This window comes from Manduca sexta, chromosome 16, assembly GCF_014839805.1.
Source record: "Manduca sexta isolate Smith_Timp_Sample1 chromosome 16, JHU_Msex_v1.0, whole genome shotgun sequence".
In the NCBI taxonomy this organism is placed as follows: Eukaryota; Metazoa; Arthropoda; class Insecta; order Lepidoptera; family Sphingidae; genus Manduca; species Manduca sexta.
This window is the reverse complement of record NC_051130.1, coordinates 9037742-9055449: the sequence shown is the minus strand read 5'-3', so window position 1 is coordinate 9055449 and position 17708 is coordinate 9037742. Positions and strand designations below refer to the sequence as shown.

Here is a 17708-nt window from a genome sequence, read left to right as displayed (position 1 = left end):
GAACTCATCCTTTTACTGAGTTCTAAAATCAAAATTATACAAGCACATAACGTGTTATGCAGTGAACTTAGTTCCCCTAAGTTATATGTGTGCATTTTATCTTGCGAAGCGCGCGATCCAGCCAAACCGGAAATAATGTTCTACGTCGCATCCTTTCATCTCCGTCACAATAGACACATCTACAATATATGTAAACGTATTATAAAGTGATTGCTGTTATTACACTTATATGGTTGTACTAGGTTGTTCCTAGTCATGTTTATAGAAAACATCGACTGCGATAATACTTTTATTCCATAATTATGCCACCGGCGCACACATGATAGTAGCATGATCCTTTTCTCCCCACGGAACCAAGCGTGGGAATAGTATCCGAGACCTTAACACAGCAGTCTTACCGTTAAACAACTACGCCATCAAGTTCTGCGCCCAAATCATTCAACATTTAATAAACACATCCGTATTTTTTAATGACTCTGAAATTATTTGACGTAATTAGAAAAAAGTTACAGTTAATTTAAAAAAATTGACCTCCGATAAGGCACCAATCTGTCGTAAATAAAAGTTTACGACAAAACATAATTATACCTACAGAGTGAACCACTACCTCACATACGCTTCAGATACATACTGAGGTTATAAACTTGACAATAATTTATATTTACATTCGGTTCGCGGCTTTGCATATCCTTCCCAGTACTAAAAGTCAAATACAAAGTCCAAAATATTGGCTGGTGGCAGCGTTGTTACATGGACTTTGATACGAGGCATTATTGCATTTATTCGATTTTGAAATTGTTCTTTGGCACGGAAAAGTAACCCACTACTGCTGATGGTAAGTAGAGAGAAAGAGTAGGATCCAAATAGACTGTCGACTGACGAGAGTTGATACTTCTCGCCAGTAAACACAATTATACCGGTGTTTTTAAGCCGAATATACTCAGGCTAATTCCGGAACGCTGCACAGTTACGCGGGCCACCATGGCAGGTTTTATACCTTGTATAATGTGTACGGTAATCACTATTTGGGTGGTGAAAAATATTCTACCGCCAGCCACCAAACTCTAAGAAGTTATTCGACATTATGGTTGCAATTAAATTAATTTTTAAACTCTCCTTCGTTTATTTTTGACCGAAAATTTATCTTTGTTATGTAGAAAATAAGAAGAAATTATCCACCCTCCTTCTCGTTGCCTTAATCAGCAACCAAATGTAAATCATTTTCTATAAATTTTATGGAAATTGAATTTAAATTATTTTCTTTGGGTCATCCATGAAATGTTATATACCTACTTCTTCTATTTATGATTTAAAAAAATATAATAATCCTCGTACTTGCCATTATCGCAAATAAACAATATAGTCTATTGTACAATAAAGTTTATCTGGATAAATTCCATCGCAATAGCTTCTCGTACGATGGCGATATTTATCAATGTACTACCCGAGGAGCAATAATTTAACTCAAATCTTTTGTTTTGACTATTAGTCCATTGAAATGTTACATTTTTTAGGCCTTACCTTGCGTTTTTTAGAGGACGCAATTTTATTTTTTAGAAGTGTAGGGGGGGTCAGTGTAAAGCTAAAACCAAGTTTGTGGGGTCGCCACCCTTGTCCCACGGCCGCCATCTTGGGTTGAAATGGTTTTACGATGTATCTCTTAAACTATTTATCTGACAAAAAATTATATACATTTTTGTTGCAAATTAAATTCTCTGCAACTTTGGTCTAGTAACTTTTGTCGTAGAACTATAAATAAAAAAGTTATAAGCGAAAATGTTAAGAAATTCAATGTTAAGCAATGTCCATTGCAACGTCATCAGAACGTGTGTTTATAAGGTTCATAATACGTACAACACAAACCCGCGGTTGTCGGCTTGTACGCGAATTACTTGGATCCTGAATCGCTTTGGGACAGATGAAGCAATTGCTTAACATTTTTGCTTATAACTTTTTATTTATAGTTCTACGACAAAAGTTACTAGACCAAAGTTGTAGAGAATTTAATTTGCAACAAAAATGTATATAATTTTTTGTCAGATAAATAGTTTAAGAGATACATCGTAAAACCATTTCAACCCAAGATGGCGGCCGTGGGACAAGGGTGGCGACCCCACAAACTTGGTTTTTCGCTTTACACTGACCCCCCCTACACTTCTAAAAAATAAAATTGCGTCCTCTAAAAAACGCAACCCCAAATGTAACTTTTCAATGGACTATATTTCATTACTAGCTTTTGCTCGCGGCTCCGCCCGCGTTATAAAGTTTTTCAGGCTAAAGTTTTCCATTATAAAAGTAGTAGTTTCCTGGGAGCCTATGTTCTTCCCAGGGTTTCAAACTGTCTCAATACCAAATTTTATCTTAATACGTTGGGTAGTTTTTGAGTTTAAGACGTTCAGGCAAACGGATGCAGCGGGGGACTTTGTTTTATAATATATTTTTTAGAACTTTTTAAGAGGAATAATCCCGACATACATCATTGTTGCATAACTTTAACCGTTTACGCAGCGCACGCAACGGAAGCTCTCAAAACTAATAAATTGTCCCCGTATTTGTAACATGTTTCATTACTGCTCCGCTCCTATTGGTCATAGCGTGATGATATACAGCCTATAGCACCCCACAAATAAAGGGCTATCCAACACAAAACGAATTTTTCAGTTCAAACTGGTAGTTCCTAAGATTAGCCATTACTGCTCCGCTCCTATTGGTCATAGCGTGATGATATATAACTTAGAGCACTCCACGAACAAAGGGCTATCCAACGCAAAAAGAATTTTTCAGTTTGGACCAGTAGTTCCAGAGATTAGCCATTGCTGCTCCGCTCCTATTGGGTATAGCGTGATGATATATAGCCTATAGTAATCCACAAATAAAGGGCTATCCAACGCAAAAGATTTTTTCAGTTTGGACCGATAGTTCCTAAGATTAGTAAACAAATATAATGAGAAAGCTTCGAACTGCTAAGCTATCGGGAGTTACACGTGTCATTGTGAGTCAACCATAAAAGATAGACATATGCTGTCGTGGGATATTTTTTACATAATTTTAAGGAGAACATTTCCGTCATACATGATTTCTATGTAGCTTTAACCATTAAGGTTGCACACGCGACGGAAGCTTAAAAATGGAGTAACTTCTCCCGTTTTCCCAACATTTCCCTTCACTGCTCTGCTCCTATTAATTGTAGCGTGATGAAAAGTATACTATAACCAGCACAGGAGTATGACAAATAATTGGACCAAGTTTCGTTAAAATCCGTCGAGTAGTTTTTGTTTCTATAACGGTTATACAGACAGACAGACAGACAGACAGACAGACAGACAGACAAAAAATTTACTAATTGCATTTTTGGCATCAGTATCGATCCCTAATCACCCCCTGATAGTTATTTTGGAAATATATTTCATGTACAGAATTGACCTCTCTACAGATTTATTATAAGTATAGATTAAAAAAATGACGTAAACTAAGCTTATCAATCAAAAATTTTAATAGGTAAGAACAAATTCATATTGTTTCCTTTACTCTAAAATTATTTGATTTTCTTTTCAACAAATTAAGTAAATTTTTTATAGTATTAAGAACGAGCAGGAAACTCTAGTGCCAAGGTAAAATATGCAGTAAAAATATATGCCTAATTAAAAAAATACAATTAGCTTTTTTATTTCGTTAAGAGCAGCTCATTTATTTACTTGCAAAATTTCCACTCGTACCCCAAATTCTTCCCTCAGATAGGTCGGTTAGCCACTCACCATCACAGTTACTCATTTGCTTTCCTTTATTGCTAAAAAAAGCAAGAATACATTAAATGCTTCGCGTGGTCTGCGATGAAATTCAATTAGGTTTATAGTACAACGCCCATGTTTATTGCTGTACCTACCTCATTTTACACAATAAATCCAACGAAGCAGTTAATTCGCGGAGCCATTGCCATCAATGAAGGAGCTTTATCGACACAATTTAGATAAGGTCAGGAACCCTATTCCATCTATCCTTCTTAGGGGTGTATCCTTCTTTGGGGGCCCTATATTCCATCTACGGGGGTAAATAAGTATTTTTGCAAAGACGGGCGTTCTAATAGGACAGCTTTGATAGCCGTATAGGTAAATAAGCGATTTTTTTAATCTCTTACCTGGCTATCGGAGTCGTCCTTCGAATAGAACGCCCGTAATTGCAAAAAGACGGATTCGCCCCTATAGATGGAACAGGGCCCCTGCGTTATTTCAAATTCGTAATATTATAGACGCCTTAAAATTTCTACGCGCAATGTTTAGGTATAGGAAAATAAAGTTATATACGCATGTCTATTAAAAAAATATTTATTAAATAAATCAGAATACTAAATAAATTACGTATAAAATACTTAATACAATCTTTTTCGTTTACGCTTGCTCTTATTCCACTCCAATTGAGTGTCGGCGCAACACATTTTATAAGTATGTTGCAGTAGGAATTTGGCTCAGGTCAACCACCTGATATAAACCTTCTTCAGGGAAATAGGTTAATAAAAAGTTATGCGTAAAATCATAATTTTAAAGTTAATAAATAATTCAGGATTTATATTTTGCTAGCTATACATTTTTTAGTTCTATTTAATTTAATTTAACCTTTAGCTATAGAGAGATTATATAGGTATATTCCACTCACAAAAAATAACATTAATCATGAAAATTATAAGACGATATTCAATAAAGTGTTACCAATGCAAAGTCTTCTCAAAATGCCTCTAAACACACAAATTAAGTACATATATATTTGTAAAAAAGCATAAAAAATTACGCATCCTTCAAATCTTCACATAAACTTGGTCACCATTTCCTCGACAGAAGAGTTGATTCTTTATTCTTTATCAAGCCAACTGGAGTGACGATAGTTATTTTATCCTAGAAAGAAAAAATTAGTATAATAACTACATTTATTTACAACCAGCTCCACCCGCTTTAAAAAAAAATCGGGATAATTTTTTTCCCGAGATAAAAGTGGCCTATACCACTCAGGAGGAATGTAGCTCCCATTTAATAAAAAAATAAATAATAATCGGCTTAATAGTACCTGAGATTGGTTATACTTGTATATGCGCGTTCAAACAAAGGCTTCAGCTTTAATATTAGTATGTATAGTAGGGTGGAGCGATTTTTTAAAAAAATTATAATTGCTTCAGAATACGTGTAAAAGTTGCTCTTTTAGGTCATAAATAAACACAAAAAAAAATCAGTTGGCTCATGCTATGTCTAGAGGTGGAAATTCACGAATTTACTTATAAAATTACACATATTTTATGATCGCTGAATGACATCCTGAGCGATGCAGTGTTAATGTAAGATAGATAAAAATAGCATTGAAACGTGCGTGTTAAGCACCGTGGGTTGCGGGGTACGGGGGAGATAATATTACATTTCGCTATTTACACTTAAACACCGATTGAGAGCCATCTTTGTGATAGGGTTGCGAGAGCCTAAAATTCTCACCCGAAAGTTCGGTATGTTTGTATAAACCGACTTGTGGCAGGCTAACAAACGTAAAAGTCAGATTTAAATAAATGATCGAATGTTAATAAATCAATTCCCGCGCGTAAAGAAGCTCACTAGTTTAACGTTTTAAAATTTTACGGCAGATATCGAGATATATGATGTAAATAATATTTTCCATTTTATATTCGTAGTTTAAGTAATTTTTCTGATACTTTAGTATATATTCTTTGTCTTAATTACAGCACAATGTTTTAAGTTAAACCACAACAAATGACAAACTGTCTTGTAATTGATTTTCCGGCGAATTTACCAATATCTCACATACCAACTTTTAATGACGTAATGAAAATTATCTATTTATTAAACATTAATTAAAGCCTGACTAAACGACAAACGAACCGACAGTTCATTATATATCTGAAAGATTGGTTCACGAAGTTGAAAAGTATGGTAAAAAGCGACGCTGCCAACTGTGTGTGGGTCTAAAAAGAATTCACCAATTTATTCGTTCCTATCACTACGGATATAGAGGCTTAATGAAACCATAATTGTCAAGTATATTATATCGTATAATATCCAGCATATTGAAGAATTATAAAAGCAAGATCAGAAACTGCTGAAGGACTTCGAACGTTTCCTTAAACGTTCGACGTGTTGGGCCTACACTCAACTTCAATGCCAAAGACTATAATATCGACATTCTTATGTGATAGGACTGTAAGATAACTGAGCCACTTCAAACTTGAAATATGTCTGATGATGCCTTAAAAGCCATTGTTAACAACGGTCTTGGCACATGTTAGAATATTAGGGATTTTCTATACCACGCCTAAACCGTAGCGCGTTGCCTCATGTTAGTGTCAAAAGCTTCAAGTGCAGTTTGTGAAGAAAATAAACGAGATGGTTTCATTAGGGCAATACTACTATCGTGTCAACTAATGCCTAATTTTAAAACAAAAAGCAATTTGATATTTGGGTATTTATAATGAATTTCTGAACAATTCCTATCGTAAATAATAACATGAAAAAATATTTTTTTCTGATTTTCAACTGTGTTGGGACACCTCGAAACGTCGAGACAAATTGATAAAATTTTGTATGTTTAATGTATTTATTGTAACGCAACTTTTCATCGGTATGCCGTTCAAAAAAAAGAGAGAAAAAAATTGTCCATACATTATCACTCCACCCTAATGTATAGGTAGACGTTAAGTATAGTATTTTTGTTGCATAACGATGGTTACCTATTTGGTGGGAACTTGGTAGATTATGGTATTACCCTGGTTGATACGGTTCTGCCACGCTATAAACAATACTCTTTATAGCATGGGTGTACTATAAGCCAATTTCTATCTCGGAAAGCTTACAATCGAACTTTTATTCTGCGAAAGAACTTTCTTAAAGTTTCTTGCTTGAATGTGCGTCTAGGCAAAATTTTCCTGCTATTTTCCTGATTCCGCGATCATGCTGGTCTTTTTATATGTAAATATGATCGCTGATGAATAAATGAAAAATGAATAGCACGAACCCGTTTGTCAGAGTCTTTATTAAGCTCCGTCTTAGCTTGCTCCAAATATGTTACGAGTTCAGGATGCGTGGCACGGCTGCTTATCGCTTCATTCAGTTCCGACATCGTCCACGTAGATATATCTAACGCTGGGATGAAGACTTCCACCGATTTCTGTAAAGTTATAAAAAAAAGAATTTTCTAAATCGGTTAACAAATAACTAAGTTTTGAGTTAACAAATAAAAATAGATACACGTTAACTTCAGAACCTCTTCCTTTTTTGAATTCGGTTAAAAATGTAATCTTAGAAATGGACTTTGGCGAAGCGCGCACCACTAGTAGGTATATTATAAATCTGCAACTTAGTCAATCATACAAATACTTATTACCTGATCCTTATTGAACTCAAGGTAGTGCAAAGCCCGTCTCATAAATCTTCTAAACTCATCATTTGTGGTTGGATCTTTGATCGCTTCGTTTAGTTCAGCGTGGGTCCACTGCGAGCCACCACTGGGCGATGGTATCAAAGCCTGAATAGATTCCTGAAATTGACCGATTTTTTAATCAACATTCCGCATCTTGATAAAGCTTGGTAGTCCTTCGAAAGCAGTGTAGATATTGACTTGAAATCTTATTAATGGTATGTTTTGGCATTTAGTAAGCGAAGGGCCCTCGGTATTATGTCGACTAGAGAAAAACTGTGACAAAATTCTCGCTATAATTTGAAAGGCCAGGGCTATTGCTAAGTAATAAATTAAGAGACATTTCGCTGGTTCACTATTACAAGGTCCCGTTATTTTTACTTACGTTGCAAATATTAGATAAATATTTTCGTGTTAGTAAAAATAAGAAAAGACCATAATGCAAGGTTCCTCGTTTATCTATGTTTCGGGATTAATGGAAAATTTTCCTGAAAATAACTTAGTATCGTGATATATATAGTTCAAACTGCACATCAAATACAATAGAACCTTGTAATAGTGAGCCCGCAATTTCTCTATGACCATAATATCATATTTATGGCATTCTTTTCCCGTTATAGCTTACATTAAATGAAGATACTTTTTAGCTTATCAACTTTTTAGGACCCATCGTTAGGTAATGAATACATTTTACTTAAAAATGGCAGAAGTATTTTGTATTATAAAATAGCTTATTTGTTCTGCCACTGACAATTAATAATATAGGTATAATTATATTACCTACCGAATTCTCTCCAGTGAAGATGGCCAACATAATCATATTCAAAGCATCCGCCAAATACGGTTTCATGTCATTATCAGTTTGGTTTAACTGAATGGCGGTAGACAGCTCATCCAAGGTCCAGGTTTTGACCGTAGGGCTCCCAGCAGCCACGGAGATGCAAGCCAAAATGATAGTGAACATATCCATATCAGCGAACTGTATTGATCCTATATAAAAAATTAAAGAGTGTTAGAGTCAACTTGGGTCAGTTGACGGTAATGTTTTCTTTCGATATAACACTATCGCTTCAATGACTGATGTTAACCCAATCGCTACAAATTGAAGTATGGACTAATTAGCATTCATAATTATACGACTTCAACCGTCGTACCTTTGAGAACTTGTAAATGCGTATTCAGAATTAAATAAATTTGACAAAGCTTCCTATTAACTACTAGCTATCACGATTCGGCAGTTACAATACTAGTCATGTCACACTATGCCGTAGTCCACAGTAATAAAAATCAGACTAAAAGGCGACGAACAACGAGAAACGTCAGATCACTTGCACTCACTATTCTTGTATTACAAACTAACTGGATACTCAAGACGATTCGCAGAAACAGGTCGCTCGGACAAGTATTCCAACATACGTAGCCATAGTCAGCTTTAAACGAATCCGCGTATACAACATAGTATAAGCGGATAAAGACCAAATATGTGTATCATTAATTTATATTTAACGCCTTCCTGTCAACATAAGCATTTATTTCTGACTATATACATCGATGATTGAAAGGATAATTGACTTAAGAGACATTGTATTTCGAAAATTTTTAACTAGGTTAAAAAAAACATAAAAAAAGTACTGATTTTAAATATGTATGAAAGTAAGTGGCTCAAAAAATGCCACTTCAGTCAATTAGCCTTTTAACCGTCGATGTATAGTAGATACTATAACTACACATAAAATTTAAAAAATTACAAAGAATACTTTCTTTATCACTGACCTAGACAGAGTATAGAAATGTGAGGTCACGAGGTCAATTCCCGCATCTGGGCAAAACCTGTTCGTGTTATCCGCAATATCATGCGTCAGAATTTTGTTTATTTAAGTTCTTATGATAGCAATAAAAAACTGGTTCGGGATTATAGAGGTGTTAATAAAATAAGAATACAACTAATCTATTAACTGTATTTTGAGTTGTTTTCTATTTATCTCGTTAAATGTAAAATCTAGAGCGGGATTAGATACAGTTAAGTTCATTGAACTATCTGTACAAGTATAAAATGCATTAACGAAGACTAATTTAATAAATCAATTTACTTGCCAACTCTTTAAATACGTTAATTACTTATTTAAACACATTATATTGTCATAATTTGGCGAAAGTAGGTGTTTAAAGATTAAATTGGATATGTAATCGACATATAATCGATAGACGATCGGTCCAAGATTGTTGATTAAAATAAATAAAATTTAAAGCACTCCGATGAAGTTTTATAATCCGTAGACACAAATCTTTTCAATACATCTATAGTATATTTAAAAACTGCACTTACCTCGTGATAGTAATCAAATATAATATAATTTATTTTCACATTCGTAAGTAAACTACTGGTAAGTACACATTTTTCGTTTTTATGGTTACGTGTCCTAATTAAAAAATAAAGTTGAATTTTAGAAACTGTATGTAAGTCAGTAAATCTATTTTGCAACAATAAATATAAGATTGTAATTCCACATTGGACTGACCAGTAATACGCGTGCCCAGAGAATGACCAAAACAAAAGGCAAGCCTCCAATGCTTGACCAATGCTTGACACCGCAATGTATGCGAACAAGAAAACGACTGTATGCGACTCATGGGACGAGAGCTTTTTTTTTATTGCTTTGAATGACGAGACAAGCTTGCCGTTCACCTGATGGTATCGCCATATATGGTAGAAACACCATCCAACACCTTGAAATACAAAGTATTGTTGGGTATACCACTGCGCTCGCCATCCAGAGACATGAGATGTTGAGTCTCATTATGTCTTATAGTTACACACTGCTGCTTGGCGGCAGAAATATTTTTTGGACGGTAGTGGAGCTACACTAAATGTCTTCAAGTAATTTGTTTTATTTGTATAATATGATTCCAGTAGGAAAATTAAAAAAATAGAAAAAAGATTGCTATTATACAACAGAAGAATGACTTGTAGAAAAAAACTATTATAAGATAGAATACTTGAAGGACCTTAAAAAAACTGCATGTTATAAATATTAAATACATTATTAAGTATTGTCTTCGTAATTTCAGACAAATTTTGTTATCCTATTTTGTTGTCTATCGATAATTGTTATTAATATTTAAATTTGCAATGTCGGAAAACGATTACTAAGATAACCACACAAAAATGTAACAACAGGCAAATAAATTATTGATAAATGGTCAATTATATTAAACTTGTTTTCAGCTGGTACATTGTTTTTAAGTAATAAAATCTGCTCTATTTATAACGCGAGTACGTTTTGAAGAGCATCTGAATAACTGAGAATTAGTCATATTGAAGTTATATCTTCAGCTAGTACTCACTAATATTTTATTTTATTTTTTTACATCTATATTGGTTTTCGCAATCATCAGCGTCCATTATAAAATTATTAATGAACTCAAAATAGAAAGCAGACAAATAATTACGATTTTTCCTGCAAGAAAATTCCTAAACGGACAATATAAAATAAAAAATACTTGCAATAAAAATATATTATTAAATTTATTTACAATAAAGTCTTTTACATACAGTCATAGTTACATACAATTATAGATATTATACCTATTCACATATTTTAGTAAAATAGAAATCGTACAATGTCCACCAGATCAATACTTTTTTATTTTAATAGGCGCACTAACTATTTTTAAGCATAGCAACCCTGAAGGATGTTAGTTGCATTATTTTTTAACATATTTCATGGAAACTGTTCTTATACAGGTTATACATATATCAAAAGCACACACATAATGTAATATCTTAGGCATAAATATAGAACAACTTGCTTTATAAATTATTGATCCTCATTATAAGATTTTTTTGTGCACGAACTCCGTTTAACTGATCGGTAATGTCTATGGCATTTTGTCCGCCTTTGTATCATGTGTGATGTAAAAAAAAATATGCTTATTTGTAATAAGACTATCGTTTTTTATTTATTTTACAGTAGTTATGTATTGAAATTTTTGTTAGATAGCTGTTCATTTTATGTTTACAGTCGAATCCAAGACGGCGGAGGTTCAAACCGCCATTTTTATAACTAAATTAATAAAAACTAAAGTAAATATGCTTAAAATATAAGGCTAGGATTATAAGACACATTATACTAAACAAAAATTAATTAAACACGATTTTCAAATGAAAACAGTGTTTATTCATTTGTTTTATTATTGAACTGACTTAATAACATTATGCTTGTTACATATCTACATCTGAAACTGATTGGTAAATATAATAACTATTTTAGACTACACACAGATACTCTAATAGACACCAATTGTTACAAGTTTGATTAGCATGATACATTACACTTCTAATATTTAATTCAAACCCTACACATACATACACCACGTCTTCATCCCCAAAAAGGTAGGCAGAGATGCAACTAGTGTACCAGCTTTGGCCTGTCTTTTGTCCTATTATATTAGGGCGCGAACCTGTCCCCGTATCCCGGCTGATATATAATAGAAGAACCCACATCATTTTACCCGATCCGGAATTCGAGCCTGGGACCTCAAAGTGAATACTTTGTCTAGTCTTAACCAGGGGCGTAGCTACCGCTGTATCAGCAGCATCAATGATACGGGGCCCCCGAACTTTGGGGCCCCTCTTGGTGCATACTTACATTAAACTAAGCGGGCGCCCAAAACTTCGCACTGCCCTGAAGGGCCCTCAACAAATACAGATATAGGGCTCCTTTATGGCAAGCTACGCTATCGGTCTTACCGCGCACCCAATACAACTACTCCACCGAGGCAGTCATTCAATTCAAGTCAATTTAAATACAGTAAAACGAGGAGAACATGTTACTTTGTGAATGAAAAGAAAAAGGTTAACTTATCTTACTTTAATAATAAATGCAATAAATTGTATGTTCGTAAAAAAAAATCGCAAAAAAAAATACGTATTTGGATGAAATTTAGCACACCGTTAAACCATGTCGTGGATTAACACTTCCACTATTTTTATCCCAGTGATTTAATTTCATGAAAAAAGATTTTTTTTTTTTATAAAGCATGGCGCATGACTGTTACAACATCTAGGTTTTGATAAAACAACTTAACCATTCTATCCAATAATAAACATTCTTAAGAAATTGGTATTGGTTGATATCTTTTACCATTTACCAAATATAAGGGGTTAATCACAGTACAGTTTTTATTCCTTGCGAGTTACATTTCGCCCCGTTTTACGGTACTTTATTTATCATTAAATCCATATCTTATTACTAAAAAAACTTAATTAAAATAAATCGTATCAATAAATTTAAATGATAAGAAAGCCGTACGAAAATTTTTATCAAAAAATAAATCTAAAGTTTGTATCTGCCGAACTATAGATCGGTAAAATTTACAGGAACTTATCAACAATGTTAACTAATCGCCAATTTAATAATTTATGTATATACACACGCATTATCATCTTATCTGACCTAGTGTGAGCCGACTATCTGCCATTTTCAAAAACGATCCCAATCGCTTTTTTTGATCAATCTCGAAAATTGATCAATCATAACAAAGTATTTTTGACATGCTTACAAATGAGTTATTTTGATTAGTTCATTCTTGGAATTTGATTGGAGACTGAAATTGTGAACGTTTATTGAAAACGGCTGTATAAAATAGAAGAGAATAGAACCCAATAGAAACATCTGAATACAGCACTGTATAAATATAAACCTGTTAGATGACATCACTCATTAAAACGATGGCAACACGACAAAAGATATGGGTAAGGCTAATTAAAGGAAAATCTAGATATTAGGTAAAACATATTTGGGGACCTGCTATATGACGTCATAAGTAGTGCGCTGATTCCTCAAAAATCCAGTAATTTTTGACATTACAATATATATTTTTAATATTATATTAACCGAATCGCTACCTTTGGTTCTTCCGCGATATAATACAATCCGATTTCTGGTGTTGAGATATATTTTGTATCGGGTAGCGACCACCATACATAAGGTGTTAAAACCCGCCAATGTGTCGCGTTCCGGTATCAGCCTGTTTATATCCGGTTCAAACAGACCGGCATAATTATGTCGACTGATGAGGGGTAAACACTCCCTTTGGACCCCACTCCGCTTACCATCAGACGAAGACCCTTTGACGTGCCCTTATTAAAATCAGAATAGAGCATGTGTGACATATTTACATGATTTATCTTAATTGGTTTATATCGGGATCGATCCGCAGATAGCGATTTGGATAGTTTATTGATTTCGATAATAATATGAACACCAAATTTCTTATTAATTTAAATATAGTATGCTAAATTCGGATAACGGAGTAATAAAGCGCCATTTTATAATGTACCTCAACTGTTTGCCATTGAATTAGTTTTAACCAGGGTTTAGCGGTAATTTTGAGCCAACAATCTTACCCCATGATCCGAACTTACCCACACTCTCCTAGTATTGTGTATTCAGTATATTTATTCCGCAATATAATGGGGTTTGTTTTAAGTCTCGGCCGCTGATACAGCTAGTAGTCGTTTGTAGGAGCCAGCCAGCGAGCGAGCCGCTAACACAAGTATTTCGCGCCGTGACACGCCACACGAAGCCTCGTGCCACTGTGTGTGGGGTACCTATCAAAAAATATTTAAATAGTCGTAATTACCAGTAAAATTTTTTATAAACGTATTTTTTTTTTCTTATCCTAGTGCATAAATTAGAGTTCACTCTTGAATAATACTTACATTGATACAAAAGATTTAACATCAGACTATGGTGTCTGTATTCAAATATGCCGTAGAGTACGAGACAACTATGTTAGAGCTACTGTTTTGCGGCCGTTTCAATAAACGATCCAAAATCCCAATCCCTTTTGTCGATCCATCTCAAAAATTGACGAATCATAATAAAGATTTTTTGACATGCTTACAAATTATTTGATTTGATTGGTATATTATGAGGATTGGAGCAAAGATTAAGATTGGGACGGTTTATTGAATCAGCCATATGTTAAGTTATCGTTGTACCTGCAAGCTGTCGGCCATGATGGATCCGATGGTGACGCTGTAGCCGGTCTGCGCGTGCTCGTAGTGCGCGGGCGTGGCGGCGGCGGCGGCGGCCACGGCGGCCGCGCCCACCTCCGCGCCCTGCGACTGCGCCTGCACCTCGATGCCCAGCGACGGCTGCGACAACACCAGCAGGCTCACGTCGTACCACCTGCACACCACACACCGCCTGACATTGTAGCGAGTATAAATACTGAAGTTAAAATGAAGGGCAGTTAATTTTACCCTTCGTCACTGCTGGCTATAATGTCTATCGAACCAGAGCATAACAGAACAAACACACTGCTGCTTTTTTGCGTGTACACATAATACTCTGACGTTTGTATGGCGATTTGCATGATTCTTGTGTTGTTCAGCAGATTTAAATCTCATCGTGATCATCCAAGGTAGCTGTTGTATACTTATAAGCAATTATGTTATGTATAATCCAGCAAGCCACTAACTGTTCTATTAATTTTATTATATATCCTTTCTATACAACTTACCGATCACCAATAGCCTCGTGCAGAAAGTTCTCCACAGCCACAACAGGGATGTTGTTGTTTATGTCCGAGTGCACTGATCGTATGTGCGCGATCCTTTGCTTGGCGGCCGCGTACGCAGCGGCGTAACCGACCGGTTGAACCGCAGTCACGTCACTTTGTGCTGGGTACCCTCTGAAATTTAAATCAAAGTTAAATTCAACTATAGATATTTTATTATATGGCAAAGGGACCTGATGGTGCGGTGGGGTCTCTTTATCACCAAGTAATGAGTCCACATAGAATATCGACTGACAAGAAATATTTTTCACTCGCCAGTCGTCGCAATTATGCCGGCGTGTTTAAAACCGTATATACACAGGGTGATGCCAGAACGCAACAACCTTACGTGGACTATTATGGTGGGTTTTACACCTTTTGTATGGCAGATATAAGTATTCTACCACCAGAGATAATGCCATCCATCATGAAGCGCCTCACTAGTTTCCCTTATGACTTACGGTTAAAGTGTAGAACTTTCTTCTAATTTTAGTTCACTCAAATTGATATTCTGTGTCTCTGATTAGCAACCCACATAAAAAAAAGGCCTAGTATCTATGCATGATGTGTATTTCTTTATTTTGTATTATTATTTAAGAAAAATACTTACACCACTGTAGCTTTGCCAAAGACAGTCTGGAAAGCTTCCCTGATTGGTGATATTTTGACATCTTTGTCAGATGCTACAACCACTAATAAATCTCCCCCGCTCTCTGTGAAACATGACATATGTTTAATTCATTATAAAAGTACCATTGTATGTTAAAAATAACTTAAGGTTATTTAGAGGTAAAAAAATCTGTCAATACATTCCATGTTTCATATCAAAAAGTTAAATAATATATTAACTTAACTGTGAACATATTTTTTCAATGCAGATTTTTTCAAAAAACTACTACTATAACTATGATTATGATTTATATATTATTATGATTATTAACAATCACTTCATACTCATCCATAAGTACATTAGAATTAGCGAACTTACTAAGGTATTCCTTCATTTGCGGATCCAGGGTTGTTATCATAGAGTCCACTGAGCTCTTTGCCTTTTCTGCAACCCTTTGCAGGATACCACCAGTTGACACAGCACCCTTCATCCATGTGAGTAATCCACTTCCTGGCATTATGTCACCTAAAGGTGACAATTATTGGTATAGCAGTAAAATACAGGGTATCCCAAAAATAGTGTCAAGCAGAGGTCCAAAGATAAAGCCCCACTTGGAGTAACATAATCACCACATGTATGTTCCACGATTTTTCCTAGTTTTTGAGTCATAATTTTTTTTATTTTTGAGAATTTTCATTTAGAAGATTTTTTTTTTTTAAACGTCACTTTTTTTTGGGTCTCCCTGTATGGCTATCTGATTCAAAGGATGGTCTATTGGTGTAATAAATAAAGAACTTATTGAAAAAAATGTCAAGCTAAATGAATGTAAATGCATCACATAATTGTATCTCTGTAGTACATTAAATAATTAGTCATGAATAATGTTTATTAAAATTTATAGTTACGAAATGAGGATAGATAAGCTATACATATTTGCACCTTAAAATTATAATGCATATTATTATATTTGTATTTACCTATTTTTTCAATTTCAGGTGAAGATTCTGGTAGAGATTCAGGTGATTGGGTAGTTTGCGAATCCTCTGGTGACCTTATGGACTGCATTGGTTCACCTTTGCTCAGCGGTATAGCAGGACTGGAAAATATTTTTTGGAATTAAGTCTGAATCAATGGATTAATTACTGTATTTTCTATCTTACTAATAATGTATATACAAACATTTGTGAACCTGAATGTTGGGTAGAACAAATGTCGAATGGTAAGATTTGCACTCAGATAAGTTGCACTCAGGATTAGACTAGTTACATACTCTTTATTCCAAATATAGTGTAGGATATTTAGGGTAGAGTTTTTTTTATTCCAGAAAAACACAGGAACTTGTAACACTAATTACACTAGTTTGGTTGCTAACATCTTGTAATTACATACTTGTAAAAAAAAATATGACTACCAAAATTTTACCTAAATGTTTCTGCTGCCTGGGGATGTTGGTCGGTTTTGTTCTTAACTATGACCGGCTGGACTGGTAAGGGTTGAAGAACTTGTGGCGCAACGGGTTGGGGCTACAACAATCAGTTCACTAGTTTAATGACACACTTATCTGAAGGCCAATAACGGGTTTATACTTTTTTTTATCATTTTTTTAAAATAACACGCAGTCTAAAATGGGTTAAAGTCTCTAGAGGAGCATTATTTACATGATTTCTAAAGCCCATACCGCTTCAGGCTGCGCAATCGGCGCAGGAGGAACCACAGCGGTGACAAAGTTGGGCAGCTGGGATGGCGGCGCTACACTCGACAGTAGATTGCCCGGCACACTCACTGGCGCTGGCGGATCGGGAATCTTAGACTTTTTCTCGCTCATACTGACCGGAGTCTACAACCAATAACTCTAAAAACACGTAGTCCTGCAAGATAAATGTAAATGACGCTGTAACATGTTATTTTAGCAACAAAAACAATATTTATATCTGTAATAACAATTAAAAGTCCTTTGACTGGTAGGCTATTGCAATAATCAAAATAAAAATTAAGAGATTAAATAAAAAAATATAAAAACATTACGTTTTGGTACGACAAGCAATTCTGAGTTTTGATTTGGAGATTGACAAATGACAAGTGTCAAAACTCAAATGGTAAGATCGGAGACACCTTAGAGCAGTAAGTT

General features: G+C 34.7%; 2 protein-coding genes across 3 annotated transcripts; both read right to left on the bottom strand.

Moving 5' to 3' along the window:
- Window positions 1-4304: 4304 nt before the first annotated feature.
- LOC115448514 lies at window positions 4305-10011 on the bottom strand. Of its 2 annotated transcripts, none has more exons than XM_030175960.2 (5): window positions 9731-10011; window positions 8189-8394; window positions 7372-7524; window positions 7003-7155; window positions 4305-4886 (listed from the first exon to the last, which is right to left on the bottom strand). In XM_030175960.2, exons 2-5 carry the CDS (start codon window positions 8372-8374, stop codon window positions 4812-4814), a joined length of 567 nt encoding a protein of 188 aa, XP_030031820.1. In that variant the 5' UTR covers window positions 8375-8394; window positions 9731-10011; the 3' UTR covers window positions 4305-4811. The 2 variants fall into 2 exon arrangements, with proteins under 2 accessions (XP_030031820.1, XP_030031821.1); XM_030175961.2 differs by lacking the exon at window positions 9731-10011 and adding an exon at window positions 8559-8766.
- An 891-nt stretch (window positions 10012-10902) lies between these two features.
- On the bottom strand, window positions 10903-17692 carry LOC115448503 (protein PRRC1). The gene is made up of 9 exons (XM_030175929.2): window positions 17606-17692; window positions 17259-17448; window positions 17003-17103; window positions 16558-16676; window positions 15959-16105; window positions 15581-15683; window positions 14935-15105; window positions 14411-14600; window positions 10903-14017 (listed from the first exon to the last, which is right to left on the bottom strand). The coding sequence occupies exons 2-9, from the start codon at window positions 17403-17405 to the stop codon at window positions 13892-13894; spliced, it is 1104 nt and encodes a 367-aa protein (XP_030031789.1). The 5' UTR covers window positions 17406-17448; window positions 17606-17692; the 3' UTR covers window positions 10903-13891.
- Between the last annotated feature and the right edge of the window lie 16 nt (window positions 17693-17708).

Coding starts and splice junctions, on each gene's coding strand:
- LOC115448514 (XM_030175960.2), bottom strand. CDS start 8,374: ATGGATATGTTCACTATCATTTTGGCTTGCATCTCCGTGGCTGCTGGG. Junction 7,525..8,188: donor TCTTCACTGGAGAGAATTCG/GTAGGTAATATA, acceptor GGTCAATTTCAG/GAATCTATTCAGGCTTTGAT. Junction 4,887..7,002: donor ATAAAGACTCTGACAAACGG/GTTCGTGCTATT, acceptor TTTTCTTTCTAG/GATAAAATAACTATCGTCAC.
- LOC115448503 (XM_030175929.2), bottom strand. CDS start 17,405: ATGAGCGAGAAAAAGTCTAAGATTCCCGATCCGCCAGCGCCAGTGAGT. Junction 15,106..15,580: donor TTTGGCAAAGCTACAGTGGT/GTAAGTATTTTT, acceptor TTTAAATTTCAG/AGGGTACCCAGCACAAAGTG. Junction 14,601..14,934: donor CACGAGGCTATTGGTGATCG/GTAAGTTGTATA, acceptor TGTGGTGTGCAG/GTGGTACGACGTGAGCCTGC.